We start from the raw sequence: 16,267 nt of genomic DNA on the forward strand, positions 1-16,267 counted from the left end.
ATACACGGTTTAAAATCACTCCGATGACCATTTTTTTTGGGTTAGAGTTTGGATCTCAGCATAATGAGATGAGGACTAAATTTATATTTTATGCAATGATTATAGCTAGACGAGAAATATGTAAACTTTGGAAATTGGAGATTCTTCCTACCTTTGCAGATTTTTTAAGTTATATTATATATATTAGTGAAGCCGATATTGCATGTGATAATTCTAGCCTTGACAAAACCCTGGTGGCTTGGCGGAACCGATGAGATAGATTCCTGTGATTTCACCTGGGTCCTGTGGGTGCTTGGTATCCTACCCAACCGAGGGCCGTATAGACTATAGGGTATGGAGTGGACCTAGCTCACAGTGGAGGCTGGAGGGGTATCCTACCTCCTCTCCCAATCTGGAGCCAAAATGGTAGATTTGGTCCAGTCAGACGGAACATCGCACTGAGGAGAGGAGAGGTTACCCTTTCTAGAATACCCACTTCTGGTATATGAGGAATAAAAAAAATAAAAACCACTTACCTTGTCCTGCCGCGTCCCCGGGGCTCCCGCTCGTCATTGCGCCGCCGGCGCGCGCGTCCTGGATGCTAATGCGCATGCGCGGCCGCCCGCGCATGCGCATTTTTTCGTGAGTAATGCGCATGCGCGGCCGCCCGCGCATGCGCATTAGCATCCAGGACGCGCGCGCCGGCGGCGCAATGACAAGCGGGAGCCCCGGGGACGCGGCAGGACAAGGTAAGTGGTTTTATAATTATTTTATTAATTATTGTAAGCATTTAGGGAGGGCGGGAGGGAGGCGGGTGGCGCGTAGTGGGGCTACGCGAAGTGCGTGGGTGGGCGTAGTGTTTTGCCCACTTTGCGTAGCTACACGAAGCCCCACTACGCCCACTACGCCCACCCTTGCTAAGTTCCCCTCTTGCTTGTTGAGGCTTGGTTCGCTGTCATGCTCCTGGTGTGGACCCTGGGGTCTGTTTCGTCTGCGGGCTGCCAGTTGAGCAGTGAGGAAGGAACCCCCAATACTACGCTAAGGCTCATGAGGTCAACTAACCTTGGTCCATAAGTAAGCCACATCTATGAATATCTTTTGCTTCCTCCATAGTCCATGTCTGGGAAGAATGTTGGCGTTTCTTCCATTAGTGTATGTCTGTGTCCATTGTGTGTCCTTCTTTTTCTTCTTTTTTCCACAGGGTCCTTGAACCTTATTTTTTGGTTCACCTTTACCCTACCTTGTATGGAATTATTTTTTCCTGATCCTGGACGTCCGACTGTGATGTTTATTATGCTTTTGTTTATCCTACAGGTTCTGTATCTTCAACGCCAATTGGGCACAACAGAGCTTATTCAAATAATAACACCTATAGGTACATTTCACCTTGTGTTTTTTGTAGAATACACTTTTACATTCAAACCCCATGTGAGTAAGGTGAGGATAGTTGTGCATATCCTCGTCCTGAAGAAGGAGTTCCTATACTCCGAAACATGTCAACGCACTTCCGAGGTTGATATACCCTAATACGTATAACTGACAACCTCATCTTGCACCCCTTTTAATAATACCAGCCGAGGACGTAATACATATTTTTTCCTACGAGCCAGGTATTTTTTAACCTTCACTTTTCACCTCACCACTCACTCTCCCTCTCACACACACAAACACATAGTTCACTATCAGTGCTCCTACCTATTCGTGAGTCGCAGCACGCTGCATCCCGTAGAGGGGTGCGAAGGCCCCGATGATGAAGCATGACACCAAGGGGCCTGTTGGTGTGTGAGGGGTATTCAAACAACACTGTGTGCTCCCCACCACTGTAGGGATCACTACCACCTTCTGAGTGGATTCTATTTTGTTTAATCGAATTGTTGGGGGAGATCGAATCCACTTCTTCCTCTCCCTCCCTCCTCTTGTTGAATTTATGTTCTAGACAGCGCACAGCTGTGGGAGCCCCTCCCAATATAGAACACACTTAGACATTCGCCATACACTACATCCAACGCCTATTATTTTTTTCCCATTACCATACCAAAATGGAGGATGAACACGGCCTAACCTTCAGTGAGGACGACATCGATAGGACCCTTGCAGATGTCAACCCCTTTGAAGGGCTGAGTAACAATGATCCGGGCCCAGCCGTAGCGGACTGGGATGAATTGATGAACTTAAGAAAAGTCCAGATAAGGGCAGCCTTGCATGGTCTGCTAATGAGGGAATATTTGAGGAACAAAATAGCCCCGCAGGGATTGTTGGTAAGAAATGAACCTTTCATCTTTCAAGATGACCTTGTCTTTAAAAAAGCCTGGTCTCTTATCTCCTGGCATTGCACCAGAGACTGGTTGGTACTAATAGTTCAAACAGCCACAAGAAAGTCACTGGAACTGAAAGTAGAGATTCAGAAGCTTGAGATACAACTCAAAGCGTTTGTTTCACCGGCAGACTTAAAGAAAGGGCTAGAGGAACTCAACCAGCAAATGAAGGACCACTGCAATGAGCAAGGACCACTGCAGAGAGCAAGGACCTCTGAAAAGATAGAGGACCTCTGAAGAGATCGAGGACCTCTGAAGAGATCGAGGACCTCTGAAGAGATCGAGGACCTCTGAAGAGATCGAGGACCACTAAAAAGAGCAAGGAGATCGAGGACCTCTGAAGAGATCGAGGACCACTAAAGAGAGCAAGGACCACTAAAAAGAGCAAGGAGATCGAGGACCTCTGAAGAGATCGAGGACCTCTGAAGAGATCGAGGACCTCTGAAGAGATCGAGGACCTCTGAAGAGATCGAGGACCTCTGAAGATATCGAGGACCTCTGAAGAGATCGAGGACCACTAAAGAGAGCAAGGACCACTGAAGAGAGCAAGCATCACTGAAGAGAGCAAGCATCACTGCAGAGAGCAAGGACCACTGCAGAGAGCAAGGACCACTGCAGAGAGCAAGGACCACTGCAGAGAGCGAGGACCACTGCAGAGAGCGAGAACCACTGCAGAGACCGAGGACCACTGCAGAGACCGAGGACCACTGCAGAGACGGACGACCTCTGAAAAGATCGAGGACCTCTGAAGAGATCGAGGACCAGTGCAGAGAGAAAGGACCACTGAAGAGAGAAAGGACCACTGAAGAGAGAAAGGACCACTGAAGAGAGCAAGGATCACTGAAGAGAGCAAGGATCACTGAAGAGAGCAAGGATCACTGAAGAGAGCAAGGACTACTGCAGAGAGCAAGGACCACTGCAGAGAGCAAGGACCACTGCAGAGAGCAAGGACCACTGCAGAGAGCAAGGACCACTGCAGAGAGCTAGGACCACTGCAGAGAGCTAGGACCACTGCAGAGAGCTAGGACCACTGCAGAGACCGAGGACCTCTGAAAAGATTGAGGACCTCTGAAGAGAGAGAGCAAGGACCACTGCAGAGAGCAAGGACCACTGCAGAGAGCAAGGACCACTGCAGAGAGCAAGGACCACTGCAGAGACCGAGGACCTCTGAAAAGATCGAGGACCTCTGAAAAGATCGAGGACCTCTGAAGAGATCGAGGACCTCTGAAGAGATCGAGGACCTCTGAAGAGATCGAGGACCTCTGAAGAGATCGAGGTCCTCTGAAGAGATCGAGGACCACTGAAGAGAGAAAGGACTACTGAAGAGAGTGAGGCCACTGAAGAGAGCGAGGACCACTGAAGACTGAATAGGTGGTGAAAATACCCACGACTGAGGAAGAGACCATCATAGGGGTTGAGGTTCCTCTTATCTTATTCTGATTTGTATTGTAATCAAACCAAATGCAAGCGCTGTCTTTCTCTGGCATTTCTTTGCCTTTCTCTGGTGAGGTCTGTTTGAGAGATCTGTGTACAATTATGAATTTAGTTAACATTAGCTAACGTGGTGCCGTTGTTCACAAATGGCTATGGATTCGTTCAGAGACATGCAAAAATGTGCAGATAAAAAGTAGTTACCGTGAATGTTTCAGCAAAGTCCCCAGTAATCCCAGCAACAGCAGCTACTGGCAGTGATGGTCCATCATAGGCAGGTGGGGCATTAGCGGGAAGAGCATTCCCAGACACTGTAGCATCTTCTACTATGGTGCCATCTTGATTTGGAAGCTTGACTGGCCTTTGGGGAAAGCAAAGCAAATAGCGTTATTGCCCATTCATTCTGATGTAAACAAAAATAAAATGGCACTCGACAGAGGTGTGAACTCCAGCTCCAGCGCTAATTTAACTGAGCATAGTCACCGTACTTGAAGTCAGCATTCATGTTCCCGCTACTGCCTGCTAGCGAGACAGTTCAGCACCTATTCTCCCTCCCACACAGGTTGCTATGAAACAAACTAACCCGAAATGTTGAGCAATTAAAATTAAAATCCACATTCTACTATAATTGTTGCCAAAATCAATAATGCTTAACATGGAAATAGAAGTAGTAATTGTCCGGGATAATCGATTTAGCTGAGAGTGGACAAGTTGTCACTAGATAATCATTACTTTGAACCTTCAAGTGATAAGAGTTCACCAAAGAAATAAACTCTAATAAGGAGCACAATCGTAGTAGGCACCAAATACGATTTATCTGTAGTGAATAAGAAGTACTAAGAAGTATACATGGGAGAAACCAAAAGCGACTGCTGCCTTTAGGCTGAAAAGGTACAATGCTGCATCCGCCTACGTAGGTTATTGCAAGGGCTATTGCAGAGCTTTAAAATCCTTCTCATGCTACATGCAGCACATTGTAATGCTTCATAACAATGAGCATCTGCACTGCCTGAGGAAACTGTCCTCATACTCCATGTTGTACCACGCATGCATGTACACATGCACACCACACGCTCATACACACACATGCATGCACACACACATGCATGTGCAAGCACACACATCCACACTTACACACGCGCACACGCACATCCATTTACACACACACATTCACACAGCGTGCGCACACACAGACACAAGAGCATGCACACACACGGACACACAGGCGCACACGTGTGCACGTGCACACACGTGTACAGATACATGTGTGAGCACACACACACTCACCCACACACACACACACACACCCACACACCTGCCCACACACACACAACTGCCCACACACAGGTACATGCATACACACACACACACTCTCTTCTACTGCCATATGGGTATTAAACGCTCACTGCACACACACACATGGATACTAGAAATGTACAAAGGATGTCAGCACAAGTTTCGGGACTGAACATAACAAGGGTATATTCCACAAGAGGGTCATGAGACTCGTTGACAGAGAAAAGATCTGGTCAGGCTATAAATCAAAAAACATGTTATGGTTCTACCACCAGCTTACGTGAGATGTCCAGGGCATGCTTGGTGTACCCCTCCAAGTCAGAAGACAGATCCTGGACCTTGCATTATCACAACAGGTCTAGGACTCTGCCCACTAGCTAGATTAGTGTAGTGCCAGGGCCAAAATAAAAGTCAGGATACCAGATTCACATGTAGTTTGGCACTCAGGGCAAGGGTACATCACAGTTTACCATACAGTGCAGGGGGCGTTCTTCTCTCAAAAGGAACTCTCTCTATTTATTTTTTTATCTTGCTATATTAATCTCCTACAGCCACACCATTAAATGTAAAAGTATCATCCTTCTAAATGCTGTGACCAGAATAGCCACAAAGAACTCCTATAATATATAGAGAATTTCAACCATGGCCCAAGGTAGTTCAGTTGTATTGCTTAGGGGACTTGAGTCAAAGAATGAGGCACAAGAGGTTCCTGATTAACTTTCCTCTGGCTGTGGGATAGAAAGAGATCCATTACCCAAAAGTAAGGAAGAAAATGGCCCAACTGCCCTGTTACAGTAAAAGAGAGATATAAATGGTTTGCTGTGGGGCCCTCACAGCAAACCAATTATGTCTGTTATTCAGTGCAACTGAGCCTTCTGCACCATTGGCCTTAGTGACTCTAATACTCTTAGCCAATAGGCTATTTCCCAGCATCAACTTGTGGGAGGGACTGACAGAAGGGAATTGATGATGGAAAAGAGTCCAAGAACTAAATTAAGTCAGTTCAGCTTGAGCGCAACTTTACCCTACTCCTACTTTTTGATTTTTACCTAGAGAGAGGAGGTTGCATTGGGAAGCTTCAGCCTCGGCTCCGCAAGAGAATCACCCATCCTCAATGGCTGAATCAGCCATGCAGCCCCAGGAGGTTGTATTGGGAAGCTTCAACCTCGGCTCCACAAGAGAATCACCCATCCTCGATGGCTGGATCAGCAATGCGGCTCCAGGAGGTTGCATTGGGAAGCTTCAGCCTAAGCTACCCAAGATAATCACCCATCCTCAATGGCTGAATCAGCCATGCAGCCCCCGGAGGTTGTACTGGGAAGCTTCTGCCTCCGCTCTGCAAGAGACTCACCCAACCTTGATGGCTGGGTCAGCCATGCAGCCCTAGGAGGTTGTATTGGGAAGCTTAAACCTCGGCTCCACAAGATATTCACCCATCCTCGATGGCTGGATCAAGCATGCAGCCCCAGGAGGTGATATTGGAAAGGCTCCGCAAGAGAATCACCCATCCTCGATGGATGGGTCAGCCATGTGGCCCCAGGAGGTTGTATTGAGGAGCTTCAGCCTCGGCTCTGCAATAGAATCACCCACCCTCGATGGCTGGGTCAGCCATGCGTCCCCAGGAGGTTGCATTGAGAAGCTTCAGCCTCGGCTCCGCAAGACAATCAGCCATCCTCGATGGCTGGATCAGCCATGCGGCCCCAGGAGGTTGTATTGGAATCACCCATCCTTGATGCCTGGATCAGCCCTGCAACACCAAGGAGGTTGCATTCGGAAGCTTCAGCCACGCCTCCACAAGAGAATCACCAATCCTCAATGGATGGATCAGCCATGCAGCCCCAGGAGGTTGCATTAGGAAGCTTCAGCCTGGGCTCCCCAAGAGAATCATCCATCCTCGATGGCTGGATCGGCCATGCAGCCCTAGGAGGATTAATTGACGCTTCAGCCTAGGCTGTGCAAGAGAATCACCCATCCTCGATGGCCAAATCAGCCATGCAGCCCTAGAAGGTTTCTTTGAAGCTTCAGCCTCGGCTCCAGAAGAGAATCATCAATCCTTGATGACTGGATCAGCCATGCAGCCCCAGGAAGAATCACCCATCCTCAATGGATGGATCAGCCATGCGACCCCAGGAGGTTGCATTGGGAAACTTCAGCCTCGCCTCCCCAAGAGAATCACCCATTCTCGATGGCTGGATCAGCCATGCAGCCCCAGGAGGTTGCATTGGGAAGCTTCAGCCTAGGCTCCCCAAGAGAAACATCCATCCTCGATGGTGGGATCTGCAGCAGCCCCAGGAGGTTGTATTGGGAAGCTTCAGCCTCGGCTGTGCAAGAGAATCATCCATCTCGATGGCGGGATCAGCCATGCAGCCCCAGGAGATGATATTGGAAAGGCTCCGCAAGAGAATCACCCATCTTCGATGGCAGAGTCAGCCATGCGGCCCCATGAGGTTGCCTTGAGAAGTTTCAGCCTCGGCTCTGCAGGAGAATCACCCATCCTCGATGGATGGATCAGACTTGCAGCCCCAGAAGGTTGCATTGGGAAGCTTCAGCCTCGGCTGTGCAAGAGAATCATCCATCCTCGATGGCTGGATCAGCCATGCAGCCCCAGGAGGTTGCATTGGGAAGCTTCAGCCTCGGCTCCGAAGGAGAATCACCCATCCTCGATGGATGGATCAGACTTGCAGCCCCAGGAGGTTGTATTGGGAAGCTTCTTCCTCAGCTCTGCAAGAGACTCGCCCATCCTTGATGGCTGTATCAGCCATGCAGCCCCAGGAGGTTGCATTGGGAAGCTTCAGCCTAGGCTCCCCAAGAGAAACATCCATCCTTGATGGTGGGATCAGCCATGCAGCCCCAGGAAGTTGTATTGGGAAGCTTCAGCCTCGGCTGTGCAAGAGAATCATCCATCTAAATGGCGGGATCAGCCATGTAGCCCCAGGAGGTTGTATTGGGAAGCTTCAGCCTCGGCTGTGCAAGAGAATCATCCATCCTCGATGGCTGGATCAGCCATGCAGCCCCAGGAGGTTGCATTGGGAAGCTTCAGCCTTGGTTCGGTAAGAGAACCATCCATCCTCGATGGCTGTATCAGCCATGCAGCCCCAGGAGATGATATTGGAAAGGCTCCACAAGAGAATCACCCATCTTCGATGGCAGGGTCAGCCATGTGGCCCCATGAGGTTGCATTGAGAAGTTTCAGTCTCGGCTCCGAAGGAGAATCACCCATCCTCGATGGATGGATCACACTTGCAGCCCCAGGAGGTTGTATTGGGAAGCTTCTTCCTCAGCTCTGCAAGAGACTCGGCCATCCTTGATGGCTGGATCAGCCATGCAGCCCCAGGAGGTGATATTGGAAAGGCTCCACAAGAGAATCACCCATCCTCGATGGCTGGGTCAGCCATGCGTTCCCAGGAGGTTGCATTGAGAAGCTGTAGCATTGGCTCCGTAAGAGAATCACCCATCCTTGATCGCTGGATCAGCCATGCAACCCCAGGATGTGATATTGGAAAGGCTCTGCATGAGAATCACCCATCCTCGATGGCTGGGTCAGCCATGAGGCCCAAGGAAGTTGCATTGAGAAGCTTCAACCTCAGCTCTGCAGGAGAATCATCCATCCTCGATGGCTGGATCAGCCATGCAGCCCAATGAGGTTGTATTGGGAAGCTTCTGCCTCAGCTCTGCAAGAGACTCACCCATCCTTGATGGATGGATCAGCCATGCGGCCCAGGAGGTTGTATTGGGAAGCTTCTGCCGCAGCTCTGCAAGAGACTCACCCATCCTTGATGGCTGAATCAGCCATGCAGCCCCAGGAGGTAATATTGGAAAGGCTCCGCCAGGGAATCATCCATCCTCGATGGCTGGATCAGCCATGCAGCCCCAGGAGGTGATATTGGAAAAGCCCCGTCAGAGAATCATCCATAGTCGATGGCTGGATCAGCCATGCGGCCCTAGGAGGTTGCATTGGGAAGCTTCATCCTCGGTTCCGCAAGAGAATAACCCATCCTTGATGGCTGGATCAGCCATGCAACCCCAGGAGGTGATATTGGAAAGGCTCCGCCAGAGAACCATCCATCGTCGATGGCTGTATCAGCCATGCAGCCCCAGGAGGTGTTATTGGAAAGGCTCTACAAGAGAATCACCCATCCTCGATGGCTGGGTCAGCCATGAGGCCCCAGGAACTTGCATTGAGAAGCTTCAGCCTCGGCTCTGCAGGAGAAACATCCATCCTTGATGGCTGGATCAGCCATGCAGCCCTAGGAGGTTGCATTGAGAAGCTTCAGCCTCAGCTCTGCAAGAAACTCCTCCATCCACGATAGCTGGGTTAGCTATGAGGCCACAGGAGGTTGCATTGAGAAGCTTCAGCCTTGGCTCCGCATGAGAATCACCGATCCTCGATGGCTGGATGAGCAATGCTGCCCCAGGAGGTTACAATGGGAAGCGTCAGCCTCTGCTGAGCAAGAGAATCATCCATCCTCGATGGCTGGATCAGCTATGCGGCCCCAGGAGGTTGTAATGGGAAGCTTCAGCCTCGGCTCCACAAGAGAATCACACATCCTTGATCCCTGTTTCAGCCATGCAACACCCAGGAGGTTGCATTGGGAAGCTTCAGCCTCAGCTGTGCAAGGGAATCATCTATCCTCGATGGCTGGATCAGCCATGCAGACCCAGGAGGTTGCATTGGGACGCTTCTGCGTAGGCTCCACAAGAGAATCATCCATCCTCAATGGCTGGATCAGCCATACAGCCCCAGGAGGTTGCATTGAGAAGCTTTAGCCTCGGTTCTGCAAGAGAACCATCCATCCTCGGTGGCTGGGTCAGCCATGCAGCCCCAGGAGGTTGCATTGAGAAGCCTAAGCCTCAGCTCCACAAGAGAATCACCCATCCTCTATGGCTGGATCAGCAAAGGAACCCCAGGAAGTTGCCTTGGGAAGCCTCAGCCTCGGCTCCCCAAGAGAATCACCCATCCTCGATGACTGGATCAGCCATGAGGCCCCAGGAGGTTGAATTGGGAAGCTTCAGCTTCGGCTGTGCAAGAGAATCATCCATCCTCGATGGCTGGATCAGCCTAGCAGCCTCATGAGGTTGCACTGCGAAACTTCAGCCTCGACTCCGCAAGAGAATAACCCATCCTCGATGGCTGGATCACAATGCAAACACAGGAGCTTGCCTTGCGAAGGTTCAGCCTCGGCTTCACAAGAGAATCACCCATACTCGATGGCTGGATCAGCCATGCGACCTCAGGAGGTTGCATTGGGAAGCTTCTGCCTCGGTTCTTCAAGAGAATCATCCATCTTTGATGGCCATGCTGGATCAGTGAAGACAGTTAGGACCAGTAGCTGAGTGCGGACAGGCGAATGGCTTGGAGTGCCTGGTGATGTGGCCTTGGAAGCCCCTGACCTTGCTGGAGGTGTACTGGGGAAGGTGTGTCGTAGAGTGAACGCGCTGCACTGCACATAGGGCCAAGGACTGCACAAATCCTATTAGTCTTCCACTTCCCACTCGGACTCTTCAGGATGCATACTTAGCTTAGGATCAAAAGAGTAGAGATAGAGGAGGAGCCAAGATGGCGGACGGGACGGACGTTTGAGCTCCCGGCTCCGCAAGCCGTCCGGTTCCATTTCAAAATCCTGATATTTATCCTTACCTACCCCACCCTAAAACCAGGACATGACAGCGCTGATGTCACTAGCGTTCTTTGGATACCTTTGCCGGCTGATTCGGTGGTAGACTCGCTGTGTTCGCCGACCTCCGGCGCTGCCCCTGGACCCTGTGCCGGTAGCCGCCGCTGGACGCCGCAGGTTGTGGACGGCGAGACGAGCTGGGGAAGTGCCGGTGTCTACGGGGGCGTGGACGATTGCCGGGATGACCGGAGTTGGACCCTTTCATTGGGGTTAGACTCCCCTTTGTGGCGGTGGTGGTGCAGATGACGCTGGAGCCCTTCACGAGACGCTTTCCTCTGCCACTCGGTCGAAAGTTGGGCGGACTCCATCTTGGTGCGCCTTCCCTGCTGCGGACCGCCAGCGCTAACAGGAGACGGGGGGGGCTCTCACCTTGTGCCGCCCCCGGGCTGTGAGCTGCGTTTTCTCGGTGGCTGCACTGCTGCTCTTCCTGTCAACGCGGTCGCCCCCCCCTCCCACCATTGTTTGCTCGCCGGAGGAGTGGTAATGGCGCCTGCCCCTCTTGACGAGACGGTGACTGCTCCCCTGTCTCCAGTGACTGTGGTCTCGCCTGTCCTCGAGCCGAAGGCTGTACCGAGGGAGCAGCTGTGTAGTGCGGACCGGCTGCCACTGCAGAGAGACCTGACCTGCGGCGATATCCTGGTTGCCCTTGCCGATTTGAGGGCGACATGGCGGCGGTCCACCCGAGCATTGGGGCGGAAGATTGAGGAGGCAGTATCTGACATAGGGCGACCCCAGCTGGCTGGCCCCCTACCGCCTCTAATTAATCCTGAAGTGGATGCAATGTTGCGAAACGAGAGGACGGAGGAGAGTCGTTTTTCTGGCTACAATGTTGGGTGTTTACTCATCGACGATGCTACAGTTGCAGAGGCTCCCTTCACTTCGGAAGCTATGACTTTGCCTACGCAATTTCTACCATGGCCCTGCTTCTCAATTTCCCTGTCGCATACCCCCCTCGCTGTTTCTGCCATTGGAGCCTCTGTGTTACACTGTTGTAGTGTGGGTAATCCTGCGACAAAAGGGGTCTTCGTCGTTTTGGACATCGGACTTGTTAGTGCCTGGGAACATTTATCTTCTCCCCCTCTGCTTCCTCTTCCTCGAGAGCGGCCATCTTGCTCCTTTGTTCTGCCTGAAGGTGGCTTGCAGCGGTGGCCATGCCTGGAGAGATTTCGACGTTCAGGCCAGGGTTGATGATGTTCCCTTCGTTGATTTTGCTGGATCGGCTGGCGGGGACCCAGACTGGAACGCTTTCTGTTACATTAGCTGAGTTGAATTTACTGTTCTGCCCCACTTAAGGTTGTAGTTGATACGTCCTGTTGTTTACTCCTGGTGATGGGGTGGCGGTTTGATGCGGGCCGGGGGTCTGGGCGTGAATGATTCTTACCATTCTTTGCTACTAAGTCTTTTACATTTATTGTCGCATATGGCGTAGAAGGTGTTTGCATGGCGGCGGAGTCCGGGAGTGCTGGTATTTGGTGGGCTCCTCCCCACTTTCCCCTTTTTATGGAAGTCATAGAATAGTTTATTCTTTTCTTACTTCCTAGATTTCAAGTGTTCTACTTCTTTCTGTTTCTTCTCTTCCTTTCTTGTCCTATATTTCGGGTTTATTGGGCGACAGACACACTGCTGGGGGGGGGGGGGGTAGGCCGTAGCCTCTGCATGCGTGCAGGGTGGGGGTTGGGTGGGTGGGGTTTTCCTTTTTCATTTCAGTTTCTATGGTGCCTTTTTATATTTTTTGTTTTATACTTCCTCTTTCTCTTTCTTTCCTGGGTCCGTGTTTTGGTTGGATGGGGGCGGGTGGTGGTGAACGCTGCATGTGGTGTTAGGTCTGATGCTCCCGTTTGTATATTTTGTACCACCGTCTCGCCTGGGGGGGACTTGTCTTCTTAGGTAATTGGATTATTCGGTACAATTTTATTAATGTCATGTACTGCCTGCACGGACTTCTTTTCTTATTTTACTGTTTATGAAAATTTTAAATGTCGGACTCTAATAGTTGCAACAAAAATATAAAACAAACCTTCACTACACCTGGACACAGTATTGTGGTGATATACAGTGTAACTTACACATGTCTGTTCTACGTAATACCGTGCTACTGTGTCGCCGTATTGAATGCTTTAGTGCTCAAGTGTATCCGTGGCCGGCCTGGTGGTTGTGGGCCCGTATTTGTTTTCTCATTGATGCACAATAAAGGTTTTCAAAAATTAAAAAAAAAAAAAAAAAGAGTAGAGATAAAACCTGAATCCTGATCTAAGTGAAGCTGGAAGGGATTTTCCAGCTTCTACTTTAGCTCCTCTTGGTCGCTTAATCTGGCCAACATGCTGTGGTGTTCCTCATGGCTGAAAGAGGACTTTCTAGAGCATCGGCCTGAGGAGGCACTCTGGGTTCCGGGATAGCCGTCACAGAGTCATTCAGTTCTGCCAGGGATACGGGTGCATACTCTTGCTCCTCTGGAAGTGGACTGGAAGGGAAGGTAGCACTTCTTGGTGCAACACGTTCCAAAGGTCTTGGTAACCTCAAAAAAGAATTCTATGTGTTGAGGCCGCAGAGAGGCTTATACGCACAGACGCTATGTCTAATACTGCCTCTAAACGGTAGAGTACCTTCAAGATGACAATGTGAAAAACAAGAATGTAATAGTAATAAACAGTACATGATTTAATGGAAGGGCACTGGAATTATGCGATACGGAGGCCACTTTTTTATTTTCATAAATATGGATTTGCCACGCATTCCACAAAATCCATCGTCTGTTGCATAATCTGCAATTTGTAACACAATTTTTTTTCTCTCTAAAACGGATCAAAAGGTACTAAAAATGTAGTGATATGTATTTGTGTGCAGTGGAAGCCCCTTCGTAAAGGTTAACTGGTTATCTTTCAGTTGCTTATTTCTGTATTTGGTTGTTAAACTGGTACTAATGAGGTGAAATCTTTCCCGAAACAGTATTGGAATACGTAAAAATGACAAAATATTGAATAAATACTATCAAAAATGTGTCACATTACACCGCATAATTTGCCTTTTCTTGCCAGATAATTTACTCAACCCGGCCACATAATTTTGTGCTCGGGGCTGCATAATTCCAGTGGCCCTGTTTATTGGGTTGAAGAGTTAAGTAACACAATTTAATTGCTATCCTGAGGTTTAATTAATTTAAAAAACTACTCGTATGCACACTATAAGAAGGCCCAATGATACCACAATGTGGGTTATAGTTACGATTACAGATCGTGTTTAAACAGACATGTTATAAACAGAACATTTTTGTTAACCGAATTGGACTAGTCAAATAACTTAACATTACTTGGAAAGGAATGCAACGACATTTTCGCTTAATCGGTTGTACACAATCTGGATTGCTCGAATTAATCTATTAATCAGTCGTACCCCCCCCCCCCCCCCCCCCCGCCCCCTAAACATGTAGCTACAACTACAGCGTTGAACAGAGTCGCTCATTAGGTTGATTTTACGTGTGACAAATTTGTAACTTACGTTGGCTTGAGCTGATAAATGGTGTCGCATCGTTCAATGTTCCACACAGTAAGAAATTCATTGCTGGACAAACAAAGTTGATACCAATTTATTGGATTGAAAGACAAACTAGTTGCAGGAACGTCAGATTCCGATTTACTGCACAAGAGAGTGCCTTCCTGCCAATTCCTTGAAAGAGAGAAAGAATAAATAAAGCATTCAGGAACATACAATTAAATACCGAAGAATGAGTCATAAGTGTGTTTATCATTGAAAACCAAAAAGGCTGGTCTGATCAAATATTTAGTGCATCATATTGTAAAGCGTGGATCAGCCCCAAACCATCAGAATTCAGAACACAGTTGCCATACATTGTTAGGCGGTTCCTTTAATACAGGATACATCAGTTATTGCAATGGAACGTGTACATCTTTCAAGCCAAGGGAGCAAGTTTTAATCAGTAAAATAGGAGCTTCCTGCTGTGGTGGGTAAGATACATAGGAGGAAACAAACTATATGGAGGGCGTAGATCTAGGTATTCATTCAGAAAGGGGTGGCCATTTCGTCACCAAAAGTTGGATAGCACAAAGAGTTAAGTGTATTTGCCTGTGAGAAAGACAAAGTACTCACTAGCGCATTCATGCTTGTGTTTGCCTGAATCACGAGTAATTTATAAATAGTAGCAGTGGGAATATTGTTAGGAGTTAGATTTACAGTTTTGCTAGTGCTTATAAACAACGTCCACTGATCACCATATATAGTTAGTTGCCTTGAAGATTTCTGCTGTTTAAAATTCGCATATGAGGAAAAGAAGGGACTCTTTCGTTGTAGCCGCCTCTGGCTGCAGACAGACTTGACTGCCTGAATCCTAACACACTGAGGGCCAGATAGATGTACGAGGGGTTTGTGAATACCAAATTGGTCGCAAATTGCCCAGCGACTTAAAACGTGGCAAATTGAGATGTAAGAAATCAATCAGCAATCTTTTTTTTTTGCATACAACAGTTTTGCGAATCGTTATTTTTAGCAGCCCAGTTTTGTATTTCAAATTTATAGATTCTATAATTGAAGCACGCAAACCATATGTTCATGGTGTTACCAATTTGACCAGGATCGCAATTTTGGTGATTGTAAAATGCGATTATCAAAATAAAGATGCGACTACAATGCATGTCGTAAATTATGGCCACAACTCGTACATACATTGTGTTTTGCGATTACCTAATTATGATTAGCAAAAAAGCACAAATAGGGAATCACAAATCAGAATTTTCGTACACCTAAACCTAAATTCGCTCTCGCACAAAGGCCAGGATTACGCAGAAAGATATGCGCCATTCCAGTGATATACACCATTCACTTGAAATGCCAGATTTTTAAAATAACTACATGTATCTAAATGGGGATATGCACAAATTCTGGCATGGAACCGGCCCTCCAGGACCGGTTTGGAGACCGACTTCATATGTATGGCATTCTGCTGCCACCCTGTGTCTAGACATGGTAGTACAGGCATGCACACCAGACAGGAGGCATGTCAAAGCGTGTGAACAGAGCTAAACGGACAGGTCTCTAAGTAATTTTCCAGAGGACATAATGCAACCTATGAATCATTTGTTGTTTGGTTTACTTTTAGGATCTAACGAGATACTTGTTCCAGTGATGCACAATGAGATCATTGCAACCAGGGTTGTAGAACCAAAAGAGCCAACTTTGCAGTGAGTGGTGATTGTTTTTGGATTCGGTTCCTAAGCAAGGTATGCTCATGTATGAGTCTGAACTTCCACTGGGCATCCCTCAGTATGAAAACGTGCATTTGTCTTAATGACAAAGTCCTAAAACGGTTTTCATCATTCTTAAAAACAACATAGAGCACCTAGTCGAAATTGATCATCCATACCACGAGTGGCAAGACATGGCCCATTAAGGCTCCTTAGGATTATACACTTAAAATGTATTTAGAGGCCTTGAATTACGGATTGAACGATGGATTAAACTAAACACCAGTACACGACTATGCTAACTTGTACATGAAAGTAACATATGAGTAGAACATAAAGCCACAGAAAATGAACAAAATATTTCAAGATCCTCCCA

General features: G+C 48.4%; 1 protein-coding gene across 2 annotated transcripts in view; it reads right to left on the reverse strand.

The window, feature by feature from the left end:
* The window catches only part of CFAP43 (cilia and flagella associated protein 43), a 922,989-nt gene that overhangs the window by 836,249 nt on the left and 70,473 nt on the right, over window positions 1-16,267 (reverse strand). Inside the window, exons 4-5 of one of the 2 annotated variants that reach the window (XM_086922745.1) lie at window positions 14,192-14,359; window positions 3,930-4,086 (exon numbers count right to left, since the gene is read on the reverse strand). In XM_086922745.1, coding sequence (XP_086778871.1) covers window positions 3,930-4,086; window positions 14,192-14,359 — 325 coding nt within the window. The remainder of the gene's footprint in view (window positions 1-3,929; window positions 4,087-14,191; window positions 14,360-16,267) is intronic. The other variant, XM_086922746.1, reaches the window with a different exon arrangement.

This window comes from Lissotriton vulgaris, chromosome 5 (assembly GCF_964263255.1).
Source record: "Lissotriton vulgaris chromosome 5, aLisVul1.2, whole genome shotgun sequence".
Classification (NCBI taxonomy): Eukaryota; Metazoa; Chordata; class Amphibia; order Caudata; family Salamandridae; genus Lissotriton; species Lissotriton vulgaris.